The sequence below is a fragment of the Marmota flaviventris genome, chromosome 2 (genome assembly GCF_047511675.1).
Source record: "Marmota flaviventris isolate mMarFla1 chromosome 2, mMarFla1.hap1, whole genome shotgun sequence".
Lineage (NCBI taxonomy): Eukaryota > Metazoa > Chordata > Mammalia > Rodentia > Sciuridae > Marmota > Marmota flaviventris.
In genome coordinates this window covers 77,211,169-77,233,213 of record NC_092499.1, presented here as the reverse complement: position 1 = coordinate 77,233,213, position 22,045 = coordinate 77,211,169, and the positions used below count along the sequence as shown (strand labels likewise).

Genomic DNA, 22,045 nt, shown 5'->3' with positions numbered 1-22,045 from the left:
ACTAGGCAATAGCATAGGAATAGCCAACACTTGTACAAAATATTACTGTGTCAGGAACTTTTCTCACTTAATTCTTAAAACCTGTGCCCCCAACCACTGTGCTTTATTTCTCTCTACACCAGCTACTGATCTAAAAAATCAGATATGTAGCCTTCCTAACCTTAACTCATTGTGGGATAAAAAGTATCCTTTGACTCCAGTTCACCTAAATCTATAAACTACTCTTAATTTTGAGTCACCTGATTTTATTTTGCCATTTCCCCAACCTACACTTTGCCATTATGTTGCTGCATTTAATCTCTGCTTAGAATAGTCAAAATGAAATAAATTATTCAAATTTGTTTGTTCAAAATAAGGAGTTAAACACTTTCCCTAACTCTATTCTTATTAAGCTTTCTTTTTTCTATATATATATTTATTTTTTAGTTATAAGTGGACACAATATCTTTATTTTATTTGTATGTGGTGCTGGGGATCGAACACCAGTGCCTCACGCATGGTAGGCGAGTGCTCTACCTCTAAGCCACAGCCCCAACCCTCTTATTAAGCTTTCAAAGACTTGCTCAGCAAAGTATTGCTGATGGCTGATAATCAGAGCATACTATAGGAGCACACTGTGCACTGGGCTGCAGTACTCTCAAACAATGCCTTCCAGTCTCTACTGTATAGACAATGCAGAGCTAGTGGTACAGGGGGTTTTGGAGTGTAGAAATTATGGTGGTAAATGTGTAATATATTTTCTAGAAGCATTTCCACTTCATGGAAATACAATATTAAGACCATAGCAAGCCACATATGGAAAGTGAGAAAGTTTTATTTATCCAAAAAAGCCTACACTATACAGAAAATTGAAAACCATATATAAAGAAATTTCTAAAACAAAGTTTTATTTGTAAGATTATTTACATATTTGAGGTCCATATTTAAAAAGCATGGCCCCCCAGGTCTAATATAGACAAAAAAAAAAAAAAAAAAAGAGTCTATGTTAACATACTTGGGAAGAGGTCTACTGTGGTATTTCCCAGTACATGACATAAACCAACTGAGGAAACCCCTAGAAGATAACTTCGTTGTGCAGAGGTTTTATAATCTTGGTTTTGATGATTTTTGAAGGTAAGAAATAAAATCAAACTGACTTCTATTGGGATACAATATGGCCTGTAGTTAGTAATTACAATCATAATGCTTCTGCTCCATGTGGGGACAGAATAATTTGCACACATGCTGTTTCCTATATCAATATAATTACTACATTTTGTTTTTTTCTTTTTTTAATGCTGGAAATGGAGTCCAGGACTTTCCTTTTGCTAGGAAAGTGCTCTACCACTGAGCTAACACCCCACTATCTTATAAAGAAAAACAGTTGTCTTTAAACTTTTAAAATATATAATAATCCATTTCCTAAATATTAAAAAAAGTTCATATTTAAAGACGAGCAAAAAAATCCATAAGGTCACTTTCTTCCTTTACTCCTACTTAAATGCAAATGCTGACAGCTTCTGATTTGTAGAAAGATCTAAGGGTTTTTGCTTTTTAGGCAAATTCAGATTCTCCTTTGCTGCTTCCTTCTGGTTTTCTGCTTCAAGACTTTCATCAGCTGCATGTTTTCGCTTCTTTCCTTCCGTTTCATCACTTGGAGTTCCTCCCTTGGCCTTGTTAGTCCATGCCTTTGGAAAATATTGGGGGAGACGAGAAAAGACTTTTTAACAATAACAAGGAAATAGGATGGGAGTTATTACTTTTCTAGGAACACTTATATATATGTATATGTATATACACATATATATAAAAAAACAGTTGTCACTTGAATTGTTAAGTCAATCATTAAAGCTTCTAATTGTTAACAAATCTTTTATTCTCTGGGAGAAAATATTTGCAAACTGTCCACCTGACAAGGTGTGATATTCAGAATACTTAAAAGAACTTAGAAAACTCAATAGCAAAAAACCCATTAAAAAATGGGCAATAGATTCTAAATAGACATTTCTCAAAAGAAGACATATAAATGGCAAACAGGCATATGAAAAAATGTTCGACATCACTAATCAGGAAAATTTAAATTAAAACTACAATGAGATATCACTTTACCCTAGGAAGAATGGCTATTATCAAAAAGACCAAGAATAACAAATGCTGGAGAGGCAGTGGAGATAAAGGAAAGCTTTTACACTGTTGGTGGGAATTTAAATTAGCACAGTCACTATTGAAAACAGTATGGAGGTTTAAAAATAGAATTGCCACATGATCCAGTCATCCTACTACTCAGTATATAAAGGAAATGAAATCAGTATATTGAAGAGATATCTGTACTCTCATGTTCACTAAAGCATGATTCATAATAGCTAAGAAATAAAAACAAGTGAAGTGTCTATCTGTGGATAAATAAAGAAAATGTGGTACATATACATACACAATGGAATACTACTCAACCATAAGAAAGAATAATAGCTGTCACTTGTGGCGACATGGTTGGAACTGAAGATCTTTTTTTCTCTTTGGTACTATGGATTCAACCTAGGGGGTGCTTAACCACTGAGCCACATCCCAGCCCTTTTTGTTTTTATTTTGAGACAGGGTCTCGTTAAGTTGCTTACGGCCTCACTAAGTTGCTGAAGCTGGCTTTGAACTTGTGATCTACCTGCCTCAGACTCCTGAATCAGCTGGGATTACAGGCATCTGACACCATGCCCAGCTGGGCACAGAAAGACAGGTACTGCAGAATATCATTCATATATGGAATTTAGAAAAGCTAGAAATGTATATCAGTGGTAGAATGCTTGCCTAAAATTCACAAGGTCCTGGGTTTGATGCCCTGCACCACACAAACAAACAAATATATAAATACATTAAAATTTTAAAAAGCTGATCTCATAGAAGTTGAAAATGGAATGCTGATTACTGGAGGCCAGGAAGATTAGGGGCTGGGGAAAGAATAGGAAAATGTTTATCAATTGGTACTAAACTATAGATGGCTAGGACAAAGGAGTACTCTTGAACAGGAGAGTAACTAGATATAATAATAATGTATTGTACATTTCAAAAAGCTCAATGTAAGGATTTTGAAAGTTTTCTTCATAATTGATAAAAGAGATAAATGCTTAACCTGGTTTAAACACTACACAAGGCTTATATGTATTGAATCATCATGTCATCCCATTAATATATATGATTTTTGTTTTCATGCATCCCTTAAAAATCAATTTTATTTAAAAATTTAAAAACAAAACTCGATGGACATCATTACCCTAGGTAGACGTATGACTGCATGTGGTGCAACGCTACATCGTGTACAACCAGAGAAACGAAAAGTTGTGCTTCAATTGTATAAAATGAATCAAAATTCATTCTGCTCTTATATACCTAATTAAAATAAATATTTTTAAAAAAAATTTTAATTGGAGAACACATTAAAAATTTTGCATTCTATTTGTTATTTCAATCTAAATTCTTCTTCTATTCAATCATATTAAGTGCAAATAATAAAACTGCAGGAACTTTTTGAGATAATTGTGATTTACTTGGGATTATAGGAAAGATCCCAAGTAGCCTTTACCTAGTTTTCCCAAGTGGTAACATCTTGCAAAACTACAGCACAATTAGCACAATCAGGGTGTTGACATTGATACAATCATCAGTTTTACTTCTACTTATTTGTTTGTATGGGTATATCCATTTAATTTTACTGTAGGAATGTGCATTTTCAAAGTCAAAATACAGAAGAGTTCCATTGCCAAAGATCCCTCGTTTCCCACCCCACCAAATTTCTACCCAGGTTCCAGCCCCAGGCAACCATTATTCTGTTATTCATCCCTATCACATTGCCAATTTACAAATGTTAAATAAATGTGTTATATAGTATGTATTATTTTATGATTGATTTTATTCACTCTGAAAAAGTCAAATAACATCCACATCTATGAAGTCTCATTTAATCTATAATAGTTCCTTTCATCTTACTGTATTTTTCTGGCCATTTATTTCTTTGAATATAAAGGAGACATTTGACCTGTAGAATTTGCTACATTAATAAACTGGATTAAAGAGAACATTTAGTATTTACCTTAAAAATATTGACTACACCATGATCAAAATGGTTCAAGAAGAAAAAAAATGTTGACTTCATTTTTAAACATTCAAAAACATAATCACAGGTAGGGATACAGCTCAGTGGCAGAGTATCTGTCTAGCATGTACAAGGCCCTGATCTCTGGCACTACAAAACACCCCACAAAAAAAACAGAACTGATCACAACTTTTGCCCCATCTCTTCCCCTTTTGCAATATAAGGTCTTATACTTTCATCTGCTAATTTATCTAATCCTTGAGAATTTTAATCCCTTTATAATAATTAACAAAAATAAGACACACAAAACTACTAAAGAAGTTCTAAATGAGGTTAGAAGTGATTAGACCAGTTTCTAGTTTCCTCATTATACAATACCTTCATTCATAAAACCCAATTCATTAAAGCAAGTATCTGTCAGTAGGTGCCTATGTGGCACAATGCCTCCCTAGGGAAGTGAAGCTTGAGGATTATTGGTATACCAGACACATTCCTTTCCTCCTTTCTTCACAGTGCAGCAATTCACAGGAGGTGTAAGCCACCAGACTTAATTTACAATGAAATGTATTTTCCCCCCATCAAAAGGAGAATACTTATGTGTAAGTAGATAGTATTTGTCAAAATTCTACTTGCAAGGACCCTGAGGTAGTAGTCTGAAAGTATGAGTTAACTTTGTATTCAATTTTCCAAACATAGAAAAAGGCATTTCTATAAGAATTTTTTAAGCCTGGAAAATTCAGTAAGATCTCAATCTCCGGGGTCTGGGATTATGGCTCAGTGGTGGAGCACTTGCCTAACACTCGTGAGGCACTGGATTTCCAAGCATCACATAACAAACTAAATAAAATAAAGGTATTGTGTCCATCTACAAGTAAAAAAATATTAAAAAAAAAAAAATCTCAATCTCAGCACAATTTTCCTTACCTTTCTTTCTTCAGTTGACAGTACTCTAAACCGAATCATTCCTTCTTTTATTATGTCTGCTTCATCTGAAAAGTCAGGATTGTCAGATAAAATATTACTTCTGTTTTCTTCCAGCCACATTTGGAACCCAGTCTTTGGCCTAAAATAGTAATTATGAAATAAATTTATGCTTGATATACAGTTTAAAGTACTTTATGGGTTTTTAAATTAGCAATTAATTCGTTTTTTGCAAGCCTATATAAAGGGAGACAATTATCTCTGTTAATATTCATATTACTTCAAATTGACTGGAGACTGCTGGATTAATTAAATGACAAAATCTACCGCAAGGCCAATTCAAAAGGATTACCCACATTTGTACTTTCTAAGTGCAGCAACAACCTTAATGTCATACTTGGAAATTTTTATGAATGCTGACAGGCTCAAGGTCTCCAAGCTCACTTAGCCCCTCTGGTATGGTAAAACCCTTCCAACTGTCCTTAGAAGGCTCTTTCTCCATTTCCAACACCAGCTATTTGAAATCTTTCTGATTTCTCTCAAGCCCCTTTCCCATTGTCTCACCCTTATGCTCACAGCTGACCTGGGTCCTCCCCTATATTATCTTTATGTAAAGCATGGACAAAAAACACACTTGTAAATTTTACTAGATTCTGCTCGTGACACAGATTGTCTTTAGGTCTTAAATAAAAGCTTAATATAGCCATTTAATAATTTCTGAGCACTTATTTCTGCCAGTCATTGTTCTAAATGCTTTATGTGCACATTACCTCATTGGTATAGCAACAACCTTATGAATATTTGGGAACAATTAGTTATTTCCATTCCACAGATGAGGAAATTGAGGCTTAGAGAGATGAAATAACTTACCCCACATTAGAGATAGTAAAAGTTTCTGAAAATATAGATCCCAAGTAATCTTTTAATGTAATTCTTTTTCCAGAAAAATAATACAAACAAAAATCAATGCTAAAATAATTGCTGAACAAAGATTCTTGAATTTGCAGAAAATAGTAAAGACTTATTTTAATTAAATTTGGGGAAATGTCACAAGTCTAATAATATACAATCATCTGCCTCTAAATAGAAGTTTTAAATTTTTTTAAAAAATATTTCTCTTCTGATTTATTTTTTCAATATCTGTGACAGAATATTTCGTTAAAAATGGTAATGCCTTGGGGCTGGGGTTGTAGCTCAGTGGTAGTGATTGCCTCTAATGCATGAGGCCCTGAGTTTGATCCTCACCACCATATAAAAATAAATAAAAAAAAAGATACTGCATCCATCTACAACATAAAAAAACATATTCTTTAAAAAATGGTAATGGCCTTAATGATATTCCAAAAGATATGTTTTCTGTGTAATCAGTTAATATGAAAAGATGAATTATTGGGGCTGGGGTTGTGGCTCAGTGGTAGAGCATTTGCCTATCATGTGTGAGGCCCTGGGTTCAATTCTCAGCACCACATTAAAAAAATAAATACAATAAAGGTATTGTGTCAACTACAACTAAGAAATATTAAAAAAAAAAGATGAATTATCAAATTTTTTTTTTTGTGGTACAGAGGATTGAACCCAGTTATCCTTTATATTAGGTACACATTCCACCACTGAGCTACATCCTCAACCCTGTCTCAATTTCCTTAAATAATAAAACTTTCACTGTTTAAGATCTAAATCAAATTCAGAACAAAACGGGAAATAATCATGAATTAAAACCACAGGTACTATAAGACCCAATTATCCCAATACACTGAGGAGTATTTATCCAAAATAATTAAAATCAGCATACTATAGTGATATATCCACATCAATGCTTACAGCAGCAAAATTCACAACAGCCAAGTTATGGGACCAGCTCAGATGTCTGTCATTAGATGAATGGATTAAGAAAATGTAGTGTGTATGTATGTATGTATATATATACACACACACAATGGAATTATGCTCAGCCTTAAAGAAGAATGCAATTATGGCATTTGCTGGTAAATGAATGGAAAAGGAGAACATCAAGCTAAGTGAAATAAGCCAGACTCAAGGTCAAATGTTTCTCTCATATGTGGAAGCTAGAGCAAAACAAGGGGTAAGGGGAGGAGGTGATCAGATATCATAAAGATATAGAAAAGATCAGTGGAACAGGAGATCAAGAGGGAGGGAGGAGAAAAGAAGGGTGAGAAAGGGGAGGAAATATGTAATAAATTTAACAAAATTATCTTATGTGCAAGTATAAATATACTAAGTGAATTCCACTTTTATGTAGGTCTATAAAGCACCAATCAAAAATAAACAAGTGAAAGGAAGACCAGTAGACTAAAGGAAGGAGAATATGGGGAGGCAAAAGAAGGAGACACCAGGGATTGAAATGGAATTCCATGCACGTATGATTTTGTCCAAATGAACCCAACTATTATTTATAATGATAATGTACTAATAAAAGAAGGGAAAAAAAAAGAATTATCCCTAAAAAATACAAAACCAAGCTATTCCCTTTGTTAAACTGGTTAATATAAAGTCATTAGAAAAATTAGATATTCAATGCTGACCTTTTAAATTTAATCAATGCATTTAAAACAAATCGAGAAAGCAGAGATCAAAATATTTAGTAAGCCATGTGTCATGGTTTATGCCTGTAGTCCCCACTATTTGGGAGGCTGAGATAAGAGGATCACTTGGGTCCAAGAGTTTGAGACCAGACTGAACAACATGGTGAGATCCCCTCTCAAAAAAAAAAAAAAAAAAAAAAAAAATTTAGTAACACACTGTGTTGATGAGTAAAGAAGATATGGGCAAACAGAAACTCTTACATTAATAGTGGTATATAATAAGACATCATTGTAGAACAATTTTGCATTATCTATAAAATTATCAATATTAGTGCATATTAATTTGAACCGTATTTTTTGCAGTACTATTCATACTAGCAAAAGTCTTAACAACCACTTTTCTGTCCACATGAAGAGATCTAAATGAATTAGGACTTATCTATTCAATGGATGCTAAAAATTAAAGTTGTTCTTTATGATCTGTAAAAGCTATTAAGTAAAAAAAAGTAAGGTCTGTTATCATTTGTGTAAACATTTTAAAAAACAAACAAATGTATTTGCACATGCAAAGAATAATTTTGGAAAGCTACATAAGAAATGTGTTACAATGATTGTTTTTGGAAAGAGAAATGGGTGACTAGGAAAGAGATTTATTTTCCATAATTTATCTTTTTGTATCTTTTGCTGTCTACCTTCCAGTATAACTACATTATTAAAAAACAAATAAAACATGAATTATAAAATAGTGTCCCAATAAAATGAATGTGCAATTTAGAACTTAGAAGTTTATTAAGGCAAATTCTAATAAGTAATGTAAACAGCCATTAGTCAATGTTTACTTATGTCACAAGTATTTAAATACCCACTATCAGTGATTATAAGAATAACAGAGTTGTAAAAATTTGTATTTTGAATAATGGGTGCCTACTGTATGCTTTTTTCTGGGATACTTAGAATACAAGTCTCCCTATTACTGACCTTTGATTTTCAGTGTTTTGGGGACAGATAGCTGGGGTTTCAGATGATTCATTTTTAGGATTTTCTTCTTTCACTTCCTCAGTCTTACTGGCTTGAGAAGTTCTTTTCTGGAAATAGGATGCTGCAGATGCCTATAAAAAACCAACCATCTTAAGTATCACATGTAGCATTTTATGTTACAAGAAAGTTCTGAAATATGTGAAGAAACATTTATAATTATTTATTATTTAGAAGTATTATACCAACAAATAAATCTTGAGTTCTCAGTTGAAATTAACATTTACACACATAAAATCAAGAATAAAGAAGTACTTTATTTCATGTTCTGTTTTTCAAATTACATGAAATGGAAAAGAAAAATAATGAATGTATTTAACTGATAAGAATTTTGGGGTGAAACACATATGAGAGTGGATAGAATCAGAATACAGAAGAAAGATTAGGTCCGTATACTAGAATAGTCATTAATAAACAGGGATATGCATCAGAACCACCTGGGAGGTATTTTTAAAGTATAGGTAGATAGCTAAATCCCTGGGGATAGGGGTGTGTGTGTGTGTGTGTGTGTGTGAGAGAGAGAGAGAGAGAGAGAAAGAGAAAGAGAGAGAGAGAAACACACACACACACGATTCTGGAAAAAAACCATAATTAAATCCATTTCCATACTAGAATGATGAAATACTGGTTCCTCCAATCCTATACCTGAAACAGCAAACAACGGTGAAGACAAACAGTTCACATGCTCTTCATTGAAGATATGGGGAGATGAAACACTACCTGCTTAGACTTTGGCTTTGGAATCAGAGGTTTTATAACTGGAGACCTTTCATTATTTGCTGCCCGATTAAGTGCAGAAGATTTCTTGGATGATTTGTTCATACTGTCCAAAATATTAGTTGAACGTGTTGAATTCAATGACACAGCTGGCTCTTTGGAACTGGCTAATACCTAAGAGCAAACTAATGTTAGCACTTTATGTTTAAAGAAGAAAACAAAAATTCTAAGAGGTTTATTTTTCCTTTAAATTTCTGTTAAGTTTACATTGTGGTCTCATCTTTGGAAATGAATACATATAATATGATTCAAATTAAGATTGATGCATATATTCTCAAATAACATCTCAAAGAAAAACATGGAGTATCTTTTAAAACCATTGGTATATAATTAGAACATATAATTGTTTCAGATGTGAACCAGGGCTGCTTTCTTCTTTGTTTTCATAAAGGTAAGGCTTCTGTGCTTCTAAGGAGGGTCATCTGATCATTTGGAAATATTTCTTTCATGTATTTAACAGAAAATAATGCTGGAAAAAAATTTACCTTGAAGGGGTTTACTCGTCCTTGGTTGCTAGAGATAACTGCACCTTTCACAAGAAAGAAACCCTCACTTAATCATGGCAAAAACTAGATGACTTATGACTTTTAATACTAGAAGAAATATTTAAATCTGTATTATATGAAAGCAAAGGCACTTTGTAACTTTAAAACTTAGTAACAAATATGGATGACTTTTGTCCTACTTCCCCAGGCAAAATAATCTCAGATGGGAACTAACCTAACTTGCCACTGTGAAATATACCTGATATGTACAGACCTATCCTTTTCTCCCATTACTATTACCTTATTTTAACTAAGGTTAGTAATCCCTTTACTCTGGATTCCACCCCCTCCTGCTTTGTCAAGAAACTTGACCTATCAACCCATTTTTCATCTTTGGCTTTTTCCTGTTATAGTATCCTCAAGTCTCTCAACAAACAAATAAAGATACCCCACATTCCTTCCAGCCACCACTTTCTCTTACCACCCTATCCAACCAAATTTTTCAAAAGTTGTCAGCACTGCTATTCCCATTTCCTCCCTGCTCATACAACCTACCATATAATAATGTAGCTTTCAGCCCTATAACCATACAGAATTTCTTCTTGCTAAGGCTCCCAATAATCTCTGTATGATCAAATATGGTAGATACTTTTCAATCATCTTATTTGACCTCTCAGTGGTATTCCATAATTGTGAATATTCCTTTCTTCTTCATACTTCCCTTGACTTCTGAGATATGGCAACCCCTGAGTTACCTCCTTTCTCCTTGGAACAATGTGCTCATTCTCTTTCAACAGTTCCCCCTACTCCTCTATTTGATGCTTACATGCTGCGGTTTTCCTAGGCCTAAGTTCATTTTTCTTCTTGCTTCATATACTCTCCCAAAGTGTGCTCACCCATGTCCTGGTTTAAACTGCTTTGCTACTCCCAGTGATTTTAATGTACTTTCCTAAATTTCTGATCCAAATATCCAACTGTCTTTGTAACATTTTATGTATCTCATAATTCATCATCATACTATCTAAATCTGATTTTTCCTCATGTTTCCTGACTCAGTAAGTGGTATTCACTCAACTATTCAAGAAACAAGTCACCAGCTACAGGGGCTCAGGCTGTGATCCCAGCAATCTGGGAGGCTGAGGTAGGAAGATTGTGAGTTTGAGGTTAGTCTCAGTAACGTAGTGAGACCCTGTCTTAAAGGACTAGAGATGTTGCTCAGTGGTAAAGTAGTCCTGGGTTCAATCCCCAGTACCAGAAAAAACAAAATAAAAACAAAAATACCTAAGAGTCTTTCTTACACTCTGAACTCCTGTACTCTCTACATCAGAAACACCTCTATACTCTACCCATTCTTTCAACCAACAGCATCACCACCCTAGTCCAAGCCACTATTCAATCTCACTTGGACTGCTTCAGCAGTTTTCTTATAAACCCATTCCTCCTCCTCAGCAGTGTGCCAGGCTATGCCCCTGCTTAAAACCTCCAACAGCCTCCCAGTGACCTTACAATGAATATAAAAATCCTTAATATGGCCTACTATGCCTGCAGAATTTCTCTCCTGCCCAAACCCCTTCAGCACCACTTTCTCCTTGCTCCCTGCGCTCTTTGTAACTTCCTCTACTCCTGCTCCTGTTCACCTTTGCCTGGCTGACATTCATCCCTCCAGTTTCTGCTTTAAACACTCCTTGAGGCCTTCTTTGGGATCTCTACCATGGACTGGATTATGGTCAACTGCTATATGTTCTTTTAATAATATATACATGTTTTTAAAGTTAATATTTTTACATAAGTTAATATATGTACACAATTTTAAAAGCATGAAATGTAAATAGTTTTAAAAGTCATATGGCAGTAGAAGTTTTTTTTTTTTTTTTGGGGGGGGGGTACTGGGGATTGAACTCAGGGGCGCCTGACCACTGAGACATATGACATATCCCCAATCCTATTTTATATTTTATTTAGAGACTGGGTCTCACTGAGTTGCTAGGGCCTTGCTTTTGCAGAGGCTGGCCTTGAATTCGCAATCCTCCTGCCTTTGCCTCCCCAGCCACTGGGAGTATAGGCATCAGTATAAGTTTTAGATTAAAAAAAAAAAACCAGCAGTCCCCTATTCCAACCTTCCCTATCTCCCAGTCCCACTTCTCAAAGTCAACTACTTTCAACTGTTTCTCCAGCATCCTCAATGTCTCCTTAGTGATTTGCACATCTGTCTTCAACATGTTGTGCCAGCTGATCTGGAAAAGCATTAAGGCAGGGATCAACCATGCATGTCTGCTTGAGTCCTGTACCATTTAGCAAAATATCTAGCACACAACAGACATTTTAATAAATGTGTTCAATGATCAGTTTCACAAACATCTCTGATAAAAACAAAAACAAAGCAAGTTCTGAAAGGGAAGGTGTTTTTGATTTAAAAAAAACCCTTTAAAAAACTATCTGTAAAATTTCCTTGACATTACAAATTTACAAATATTTCTCACCTGACTTAATAGCTGACACATCAGAGGAATTTGAACTTTTGGCAAATGAGTTCTGCACTATAATTAAGATAAAAAAATACAATATAAATGAGGAAAATAATCATACTTGATAGTCAACAATCACACAGCAAAGATGCCTTGAAAAAGTATGGGAATTCAATTTTTAGCCTAGAAAATATATCTCACCATGCTTATGTAGTTCTGGTTTTTCTTTTGTATCATCAGCTTCTTCCTTATCCTCAGCATCTTGTTCAATTTGATTTCTAGGCCTTGGCTGGCTCCACTCTGTAGCAGTATTACTGTAACTAAAGGCAACAATATTATTCAATAACAAGCTAGTCAGAGACCAACTTAATATTCAGAATGGTAAAGGAAAATTCAAATGATTAAGTAGATTTTACCCAGCATTCAGCTTTTCCCTGAAATCTTCTTCTTCCTCCTCTTCTGCCTGGATTGCTGCCAATTCAGCTGCCTTCTCTACAGCAAGTTCGCTAAGTTTTTGGGCCAATAGTAATTTCCGAGAACGAGAAGCATATTTAATGGCTAAATTCACAGCATTTTGAGTCATTAGATCAGCAAGTTCCACACAACGAAATTCTCGCTCCAGTTTACAAGAAAGCTAACCCAAAAGGGGGAAAATCATATTAGATTAAGCAGAACTTTTAAAACACACTGATACTACTAGCAAAACAGAGAAAAGAGTTTTCTAGATACCTTATCTCACTGATGTAAGATGCATACTTTTACATATTTTAACACCTCTAAAATTGGAAAGCATTTTACAATAAATGGCTGCATTTCCCCTTTCTTTCTCAGCGGCTAAATGAAGAAAATAATGTGAAAAAAATTTACAATTAAAAGCTTAGGTTTGATGAAATATAATTTTAAGTTGTGAATTGCAAGGAAAGTAAAAAAATTGATTAAAATTTAAATGTGGCTCTCTTAAATTTATTTTCCATCAGCCACCCACCTAAATAGGGTAATAAATTCAAAGAAAAAATAACTGTAAAAAGAATCCATCATCATTTGCTCAGAACTAGCAAATAAATAATAGTAAGCATATTTGGTGGGGAGAAGTTCTATGATCTTCAACGATCAGAAACAATTATATAGCTTCTAAATTAACATTATTTCATTTTGTTCTATTTTTCATGCTTACAATATTAAACAAAGAATATTCATGTAAAATGTCTTTAGAAAACATTGACTCTTCTCCATTTTTTTGAATTTTCAAAATTTAAAGTGGGACAACTCTAGTTCAAAGTGAAGCACACTCTTGATACTTTGAAGACCCCCAAGGGTCCTGTAATTAGAAGAAATTTATTACTTAGATATCCCACATCTGACCTATTAGCATAGAAGCTTTAGAATGTCCTCAAGATTTCTGATATCATTTGTCTGCAAAAAGTAATTCCTTTTTCTTCTCCCTTTTGTTTCTTTTGTACTGGGGATTGAACCCAGGAACGCTTTACCACTGAACTAGTTCCCAGCCCTTTTTATTTTGAGACAGGGAAACTATTTAAGTTTCTTAGGACCTCACTAAATTGCTGAGGCTGGTTTTGAATTTGTAATCCTCCTGCCTCAGCCTCCCAAGTTACAAACATGCGTCACTGCATCCAGATGTATGCAGTAATTCTTAAACAGAGTGGAATTCTGCCTCACAGTATTTGGAAAAGAAAGGAAGACATGGTTACTGCCCTCAAAGGCTGACAGTCTAGCCAAGTCCAGAAGAGGAAAAATATTATATTCTTTCCCATAAACCAACATGGAGGACATAATCATATGAACTTTAAGATACTTACACCAAAAACAAATATACTTAAAGTATACAATGCACAAACCTGGCCACTGGCTATAGCAAACTTTTACTACATGTAGGTAACTCAAAGATAGTAATGGGCATAGCCAAAATACCACCCAACCCTGCAGATCTAAAACCAGCTCAAACCCAAACTGAAATATGGTTTGTACAGGAGCCAGAGCACAGGTTCTCAAACTTTATTAAGCTTCACAGTTACCTGGAGAGCCTGCTATAAAACACAGGTTGGTAGGTAAAAGCAAAAGGGATGTAGCATGAGCTACATCCAAAGTCTAGGTCAGCCTGTGATCTCAGCCACAAAGTAATGTTTTAAAATATTTTAACTGAAACATCAAGTGGAAAACAGAATTTGTAAGGGAGAAAAACACCACCAGATAAAATTTGAGAATTCCTCTTAAGAAATTCAACATATAGAAAAGCATTAACTTTCATTTTTTCAATATATTTATTGAACTCACCGCAAGCATTTTCATTAAAAGTTCCTGTTGCTCTTTTATTGCTTGATTTTTAGTGCTTTCTTCATATTCATAACCATTTTTAGCTAAGTACTCAAGGTGGTTGTGAAATAAAACTGAACGCCAAAATTGTTCCTACAAAAATGGATAAAATTACTTAAAGCCAAACATTACTTTAACATCAGGCAAATGTTAAATACTTATCTCAAGATACCAGTTTTTGAATAAAATATTTTCTGAAATTCTTTCTTTATTTTATAATTCAAATTCCAATGTAATATTACAGCTTGACTTTATCTTTGGTTCTTAAAAATGGAGGATATATGTATATATATGGTACAGTACAGTGTTCCCAGTGCCTCACACGTGCCAGGCAAGTGTTCTCCCAATGAGCCACACCCCAGCCCTAATTGCAAGATTTTATTTTTTTTTTTTTTTAAATATTTATTTATTTTAGTTTTCGGCGGATACAACGTCTTTGTTTGTATGTGGTGCTGAGGATCGAACCCGGGCCGCACGCATGGCAGGCGAGCGCGCTACCGCTTGAGCCACATCCCCAGCCCCTTGCAAGATTTTAAATGGCATTTAATGGCACAGCGCTAGGACCAAGGTGGGGCAAACCAGGTGTTTATTGCACAAAATGTATGGAGGACTTGCCTAATCCTGAGAGGGAGGGCCTTACAATAGTGATCCTGATGGTTATAACCATTTATCTTGTAGATAAAGTCCCTAAAAGCAAATTGAAGAGTACTAAATACTGAACACTAGACATCATAATAATTTTAAATTGTCTGTGTCACATAGATAGTGCACTGTCAAATTCAGAGTGACAAGGTAAGGCTTCCACATACCTCCATTTGTCCTTTCTCGGTTGCCATCTGACAGTATGGAATCTTAAAGGATAATATAGCTATAGCAGGGCGTGGAAGGGTGGGAGGAAACCGAGAACCTTTACAAGGGATGCACCTGTCAGTAAAGAAAAATTTCTATCATAAAAAACTTCTAAAATGTCGCAAAAGCTGCTAGAGATACATAATTTTCAAAAGTCAGCAACTCACTTTAGCTTTATTAAATAACAATGACTCAAAATGAAATCAGCCCTCTTTATAGTTTCCTTAGCAAACCACCCATTTTTAAAAATCTATGAACTGTGCCATAAATACATGTCATAGGGCTCATGTAATCAGCACTTTATCTTGGATATTCACCTGATCTCATTCATCTGTTACCCATGGCAGAAAAGGTCAAATAAGAGAAGATGATGATGAAATGTCCAAATACAGGTGTTTATTAGATATTGGTGAGAGTGGCACAGGAAATGCAATATCATAAAGTTTTAATCTAGACCCAACTCTGCTAAATCAAAGGTTGCCTTTAGATGGTAACACACTTTGCCTAGTTTTTTTCTGACAAGGCTACTTATAAGACATTTGAAGACACTCATTAGAGTAAGACGACTAAGGTTATGTAATTAAAAAGAATTCAATACACAGAATAATGTGTATATATGTATGACAATCTAACTTATGCACTCAAAATGATTTCATAAAGAATACCATGATTGTATACTCTACCACACACACATTTTCTATTTTCATAAAGTCATTTTAAAAAATAGTACTTTGGTCAATGCTTACAAATAGTCATCCACTTAAATTATAGTAGAGTTTTTTTTGGTCAGAGCTTTAAGTCAAGGAATTCCTGAAGGCATTTAAATGCAAAATAGAAATTAGGCCCCTGGGTTTAAGACTGCTTTCATAAACATCTCCTACTATTATTAAATGCCCAGTAAAGTAATTAAAAAATTAAGCAGCAGCTGAGTGTGGCGAGGCACACCTACAAACCCAATAATTAGAGGCTGAGGCAGGAGGATCACAAGTTCAAGGCCAGTCTCAGCAGCTTAGTGAGACCCTGTATCAAAAAATATATTAAACTGGGCACAGTGGCGCACACCTATAATCCCAGTGGCTAGGGAGGCTGAGACAGGAGGACTGCAAGTTCAAAGCCAGCCTCAGGAACAGCAAGGCACTAAGCAACTCAGTTAGACCCTGTCTCTAAATAAAATACAAAATAGGGCTGGGGATGTGGCTCAGTGGTTGAATGCCCCTGAGTTCAATCCCCAGTACCTCCCAAAATAAATGAATGAATGAATGAATGAATATTAAAAAGGCCAGAGATACAACTCAGTAGAAGAATGCCACTGAGTTCAATCTCTGGTATCTCACCTAAAAAAAGAAAAGAAAAGAAAAGGAAAAATAAAGCAAGCTCCAGGTGGGCATGGTGGCACGTGCCCATAATTCCAGCAGCTTGGGAGGCTGAGGCCTTAAGTAACTCAGTGAAACCCTATCTCAAAAAGAAATGATGAAATGTCCAAATACAGGTGTTTATTAGATATTGGTGAGAGTGGCACAGGAAATGCAATATCATAAAGTTTTAATCTAGACCCAACTCTGCTAAATCAAAGGTATAAAGTATAAAGAAGGGTTAGGGATGTGACTCTGTGGTTAAGCACCCCTGGGTTCAATATCCGATACCAAAAAACAAAAAACCAAAAACAAAAACAAAAAAGTAAGCTCCAGTACCCAGAATTTTTTTTTTTTTTTAAATATTCACTTTTTTAAAGTTTTCGGCGGACACAACATCTTTGTATGTGGTGCTGAGGATCGAACCCGGGCTGCAAGCATGCCAGGCGAGCGCGCTACCGCTTGAGCCACATCCCCAACCCTCCAGGAATGTTTTTGAAACTACACTGGAACTTCTTCTCATGAGACTTGAATACTTTTCCTTTTTTTATGAGACTATACAATAAAAATACAAATGTTTTCAAGGTTCCAATTTTTTTTGACATATAATCTTATTTTCTTTCTACTTTCCTCCCTCTTATGATTTTATAGAAACCAGTGATTTTCAGAACAGAGTATAAGGTGGCAGCACAAACACCTTGATTTTGAAAAATTTCTGTAGCAACTGCCATGCAACTATCCACAACAACACAACCACCACGGACTTAATGCTTGGGCCAAATATAGAAGAACATGTGCATTCACAAATGTAAGTATAATTACATATATACATATACATTAACAAAATTAAAAAGGTTGCTAATTTTTGTCTACACACTCTTTTTTTCTATAACATGATATATTTTGTTTTAAAACATTTTATAGCTCAAATACTCCATTAATTTATACACAGCAAACAATGATTACAAAAGATGCTGAGATTTTATTAACACTTTAACCCACATTTACATTAAAGCAGAGTACCAATTCATATTTCTTATAATTTTCTTAGCTTTAAAGACTTGAACTAAAGACTTTTTCTTCATTAAAAATCCCTCTGATGGAGAAAACAGAGGGGAAAATAAAACATATTTTGATTGTTAATTTGATGGGTTTTGCCTACTATGAATGAATTTCTTAGAAACCATGAGCCTAAACCATTTGGAAGAGGAAATGTGAAAAAATAAACCACTGTTACTAAGGAGACAAAATTACTTCAATTTCTTTGCAAAATAATCACCAAATCTGTTTTCTTATTATATTAAAGGGAGAGTTAAAAAACAAAACAAAACAACAACAACAACAACAAAAACACAGCAGATTACAGAAAATTGGGGCTAATGTCCAAACCAATCTTCCCTAGTCAGAAAGTTTTGCTTTCTATTCTGTGTTACAAAGGACTTTCTTCACAACTTTTTTTTTTTTTTTTCCTGACAGTACTGGGGATTGAACCCAGGGAAGCTCCACCAGTGAGCTATAACCCCAGCTCTTTAATTTTCATTGAGACATAGAGTCTCATGAAGTTGCTGAGGCTTGTGATCCTCCTGCCTCAGCCTCCCCACTTACAGGCGTGCACCACCACCCCAGGCTGTTCACACCTCTTTTAAAGCACTTCGTTCAGGATTAGCATAATGATTTTACAAACCTACCTCTTCAGGGTTGCAAAATTAATTTTTGTGTAGTATAATACATATAGTCAGTACTATACTATAACAAAAGCTTGTTAAATGAACACAACTAAAAAAATCTGATATTCATGTTCAGAGTTTCTAAAAAGAAGAAAGGAAGGTGGCTGTTTATACAGACCAAGTAAGACTGTAGCACAGCAAAATCAGTTACCTCTGTTATATATTAACCAGTTGCGATCATGACACAAGAAATGCAGTTTTCCTAAACTGAAATTCAAGTAAAAGTGGGTAGAGGCGACAGATCTATAGATCAATAATTTCTTATTTCATAATTAGAGAGAAATTTTTTGCACCGGCAAATGAATTTTTAAAAAATTACTTTTAACTAATTATACTCCCTTTTAAAAGATCCTGAACAAAAAGAAAAATTATGAATTGGGTTAGAAAATGCATGTAAAATGAAAAAACTAAAGAAACAAGTATCATTAACATGAACTACAAAGCTAACTGCCTTTTAGGAAGAAAACCACTGTTAAATTAATAGCTATCATTCAATGAACATTCACTAAGGGTGAGTGTTATACAACTTCATCTTCATAGCAATTCTTTGAGAGGAACACATTTTGATATTAGAAATGAGGAAAAGAGGCTCAAAGAATGTAACCAGCATGGCCACGTCAAATAAAGAACAGAACAGCAGAGCAGTCACACCATATTGCGACTTGGAGTCTGAACTTGGGACTACTAGGACATCTTGCTTTCCAGAGAAACACCAACACTAACAAACAGAAGCATCAGAAATTTAAATAAACAGAATAAATTTCTTGATAACAAGAACAGGTAAACACAGGACTAGACTACTGATGGTGGGTGTAGAAACCCTAGACTTTCATGTATCCCTTTCCACAGGAAGGAAATCAATCATCTCTGAGTGTCTCTAAATATAAGACAGCTGGTATGAAAAGTGCAATAGACCATACTGAGTAGTATAATTTCCAACCTTTGAAAAATATGCAAGCCTATTTTTCCAGAATAAACCTGGAAAAAATGAAAACACCCTGAAATAAATCAATTTATTACAGTAGATAAAATTAAATACATTTTCATAAGCAGACTTTTTAGGACATCTTCTTGGTGTTTCAAATGTCTGCTTTATAACACTCTCCTAAGAAATTCAACTATAATAGACGGATTCTTAAGGAAGAAGTAATGTACATATCAACTCAACTGCTATTGTACCTTTATTTTGATACAAAACGATGTGTTTTTTTTTTGCCATTAACTGTGTGATCTCAAATAAGTTACTTCATCTTTTTTGAACCCCAGTTTTGTCATATATAAAAACTGGGGTAAATGCAAAGATAAAGGCAGGGGGTGCAGGACCTGGACCAAAAGAAAACAGTAGTTGGGGCTAGGGTTCTGGCTCAGTGGTAGAGCGCTTGCCTACCATGTGTGACGTGCTGAGTTTGAGTCTCAGCACCACATACAAATAAATAAAGGTCCATTGACAACTAAAAAAAAAAAAAATCCATGAAGGGCAATTGAGTTATTCATACAGGAATCATGAATTATTCATAGACTCAACACAAAACATTTTCCACGTTATGTACTGGAATTTTCATATGCATATAAATGATGTGATTTATAAATACAAATTTATATTAACATACAACTTTGAGCTGGATATGGTGATACACGCCTGTAATACCAGCAACCTGGGAAGCTGTGGCAGGAGGATCAAAAGTTCCCGGCCAGTCTTGGCAATTTAGCGAAAGTCTGCCTAAAAAAATAAAAACAAAGGGCTGGGGTGTAGCTTGGTGGTTGAGCACCCCTGGGTTCAAGCCCCAGTACCAAATATTAATTAATTAATATAGCACTTCTATAGGTCTATAGAAGCTGCTATTATTATGAATTATCTACCAGCTGATTGTAGAACTACTCTACCATTTGGAGGTCAAGAATGTCCAATATTTAAAAATGGCTCCTATATTTGAAAATGTCAGGAACCATTGGCACAGACAATTTCTAAAATCTTCCCAAGTCTAAAAGCTATAATTTAAAGTCCATTATTTCTTTATCTCATGTTAAATTTAACAGTTAAATGTTACCAGCTGTAATTACCATGGATTCTAATGACAGTTAAACTCTTTAAAATCTTAAGAGAAAAGCAGGCAAGAAAAGGCTTGTTGTATAAATACTAGGGGTTTAAAAATTGAGCTAAAAACAACAACAAAAAAACCTTGATAATTTATAATATTAAATTAAATGAAAAACCAAAATTACTCATGGCAATTGAATAATTTCACATACCTCCTTAAGATAATAACATTTGGGCTGGGATTATGGCTTAGTGGTAGAGTGCTTAACTAGCATGCGTGAAACACTGGGTTCGATCCCTGGTACCACATAAAAATAAAAACAAATAAAATAAAGGTATGGTGTCCATCTACAATGAAAAAATATTTTTAAAAAAATCTTTCTTAAAAAAAGATAATGAAATTCACTAACAAAATAACTTAAGGATGAGGAAGGATAGTAAAAATCCTCATAGGTTCAAACCTTAACTCTCTAATAAGATAGCACATAAGTTCTTTAATTCAAATTCTAAGCAATATGATTCCTAGAAATGAACATGCAAAAAACTCCTAAGACCAAGCTATAGCCTAAGACTATTAACTAATATAATCTTTCCTTATTTTTTGTACAGTACTGGGAATTGAACCCAAGGGTACTCTACTACAGAGCTATGTCCCAGACCTTTTTGTTTATGCTTTTTGAGACAGTCTTGCTGAGTTGCCCAGGCTGGTCTTGAATTTGTGATTCTCCTGAGTCACTGGAATTACAGGTGCCAGGATCTTTATAATGCTAAATATGTCAATAATGTAATATCTGGAGACTCTGTAAAGACAAAACATTCATAAAGAACAATTCCTCTATAGTTCTCTATGAAGTTTTGCATTTGTGCCTATCTTTTTCCCTCTCATTACAAGTGATAAGATGTCTATCATTTAGATAGGTAGTCTAAAATCTATCACCTTTCTTTTTCTTTATTAAAGATTTCATTCCTTTGGCTTTCTCATGTTCTTACATTGTCAATCTCACCTTCTTTATTAAATTCCATGGCAAAAGATCATAAAAATGCTGTAAAGCTGGACACAGTGGTACATAGCTGTAATCCCAGCAACTCAGAAAGGTCCTAAGCAACTTGGTGAGACCCCACCTACAAAATAAAAAGACTGGAGATATGGCTCACTGGGGATGTAAAAAGTCCGTGGGTTCAATCTTCAGTATTCCTCAAAAAGAAAAAAAAAGAAGGTAGGCAGACCTGCGACCGACCGGCGGAACAGGCCCAGCGGCCTGCCGGCAAGGTAGACACGTCACCCCAATTGGAGTAGGGGCAGAGCAGAGCCGCCACCCGCACCCGGAACAGGCCAAGAGACCCGCCAGCGTGGTAGTCACGTCACCCCAATTGGAGTAGGGGCCGAGCAGAGCCGCCGCCCACACACGGAATAGGCCCAGCGACCCGCTGGCATGGTAGTCACATCACCCCAACTGGA

General features: G+C 34.9%; 1 protein-coding gene across 3 annotated transcripts in view; it reads right to left on the bottom strand.

Annotated features, from left to right (window-relative positions):
- Positions 1–794: 794 nt before the first annotated feature.
- The window catches only part of Wdhd1 (WD repeat and HMG-box DNA binding protein 1), a 59,518-nt gene continuing 38,267 nt past the window's right edge, over positions 795–22,045 (bottom strand). For 2 of the 3 annotated variants that reach the window (XM_071608035.1, XM_027929570.2), the window contains 10 exons: positions 15,430–15,544; positions 14,582–14,713; positions 12,706–12,923; positions 12,491–12,609; positions 12,305–12,361; positions 9,825–9,868; positions 9,283–9,453; positions 8,506–8,636; positions 4,988–5,126; positions 795–1,667 (listed from right to left, as the gene is read on the bottom strand). In XM_071608035.1, the coding sequence (XP_071464136.1) occupies positions 1,473–1,667; positions 4,988–5,126; positions 8,506–8,636; positions 9,283–9,453; positions 9,825–9,868; positions 12,305–12,361; positions 12,491–12,609; positions 12,706–12,923; positions 14,582–14,713; positions 15,430–15,544 (1,321 nt within the window). In that variant the 3' untranslated portion in view covers positions 795–1,472. The remainder of the gene's footprint in view (positions 1,668–4,987; positions 5,127–8,505; positions 8,637–9,282; positions 9,454–9,824; positions 9,869–12,304; positions 12,362–12,490; positions 12,610–12,705; positions 12,924–14,581; positions 14,714–15,429; positions 15,545–22,045) is intronic. The other variant, XM_071608036.1, reaches the window with a different exon arrangement.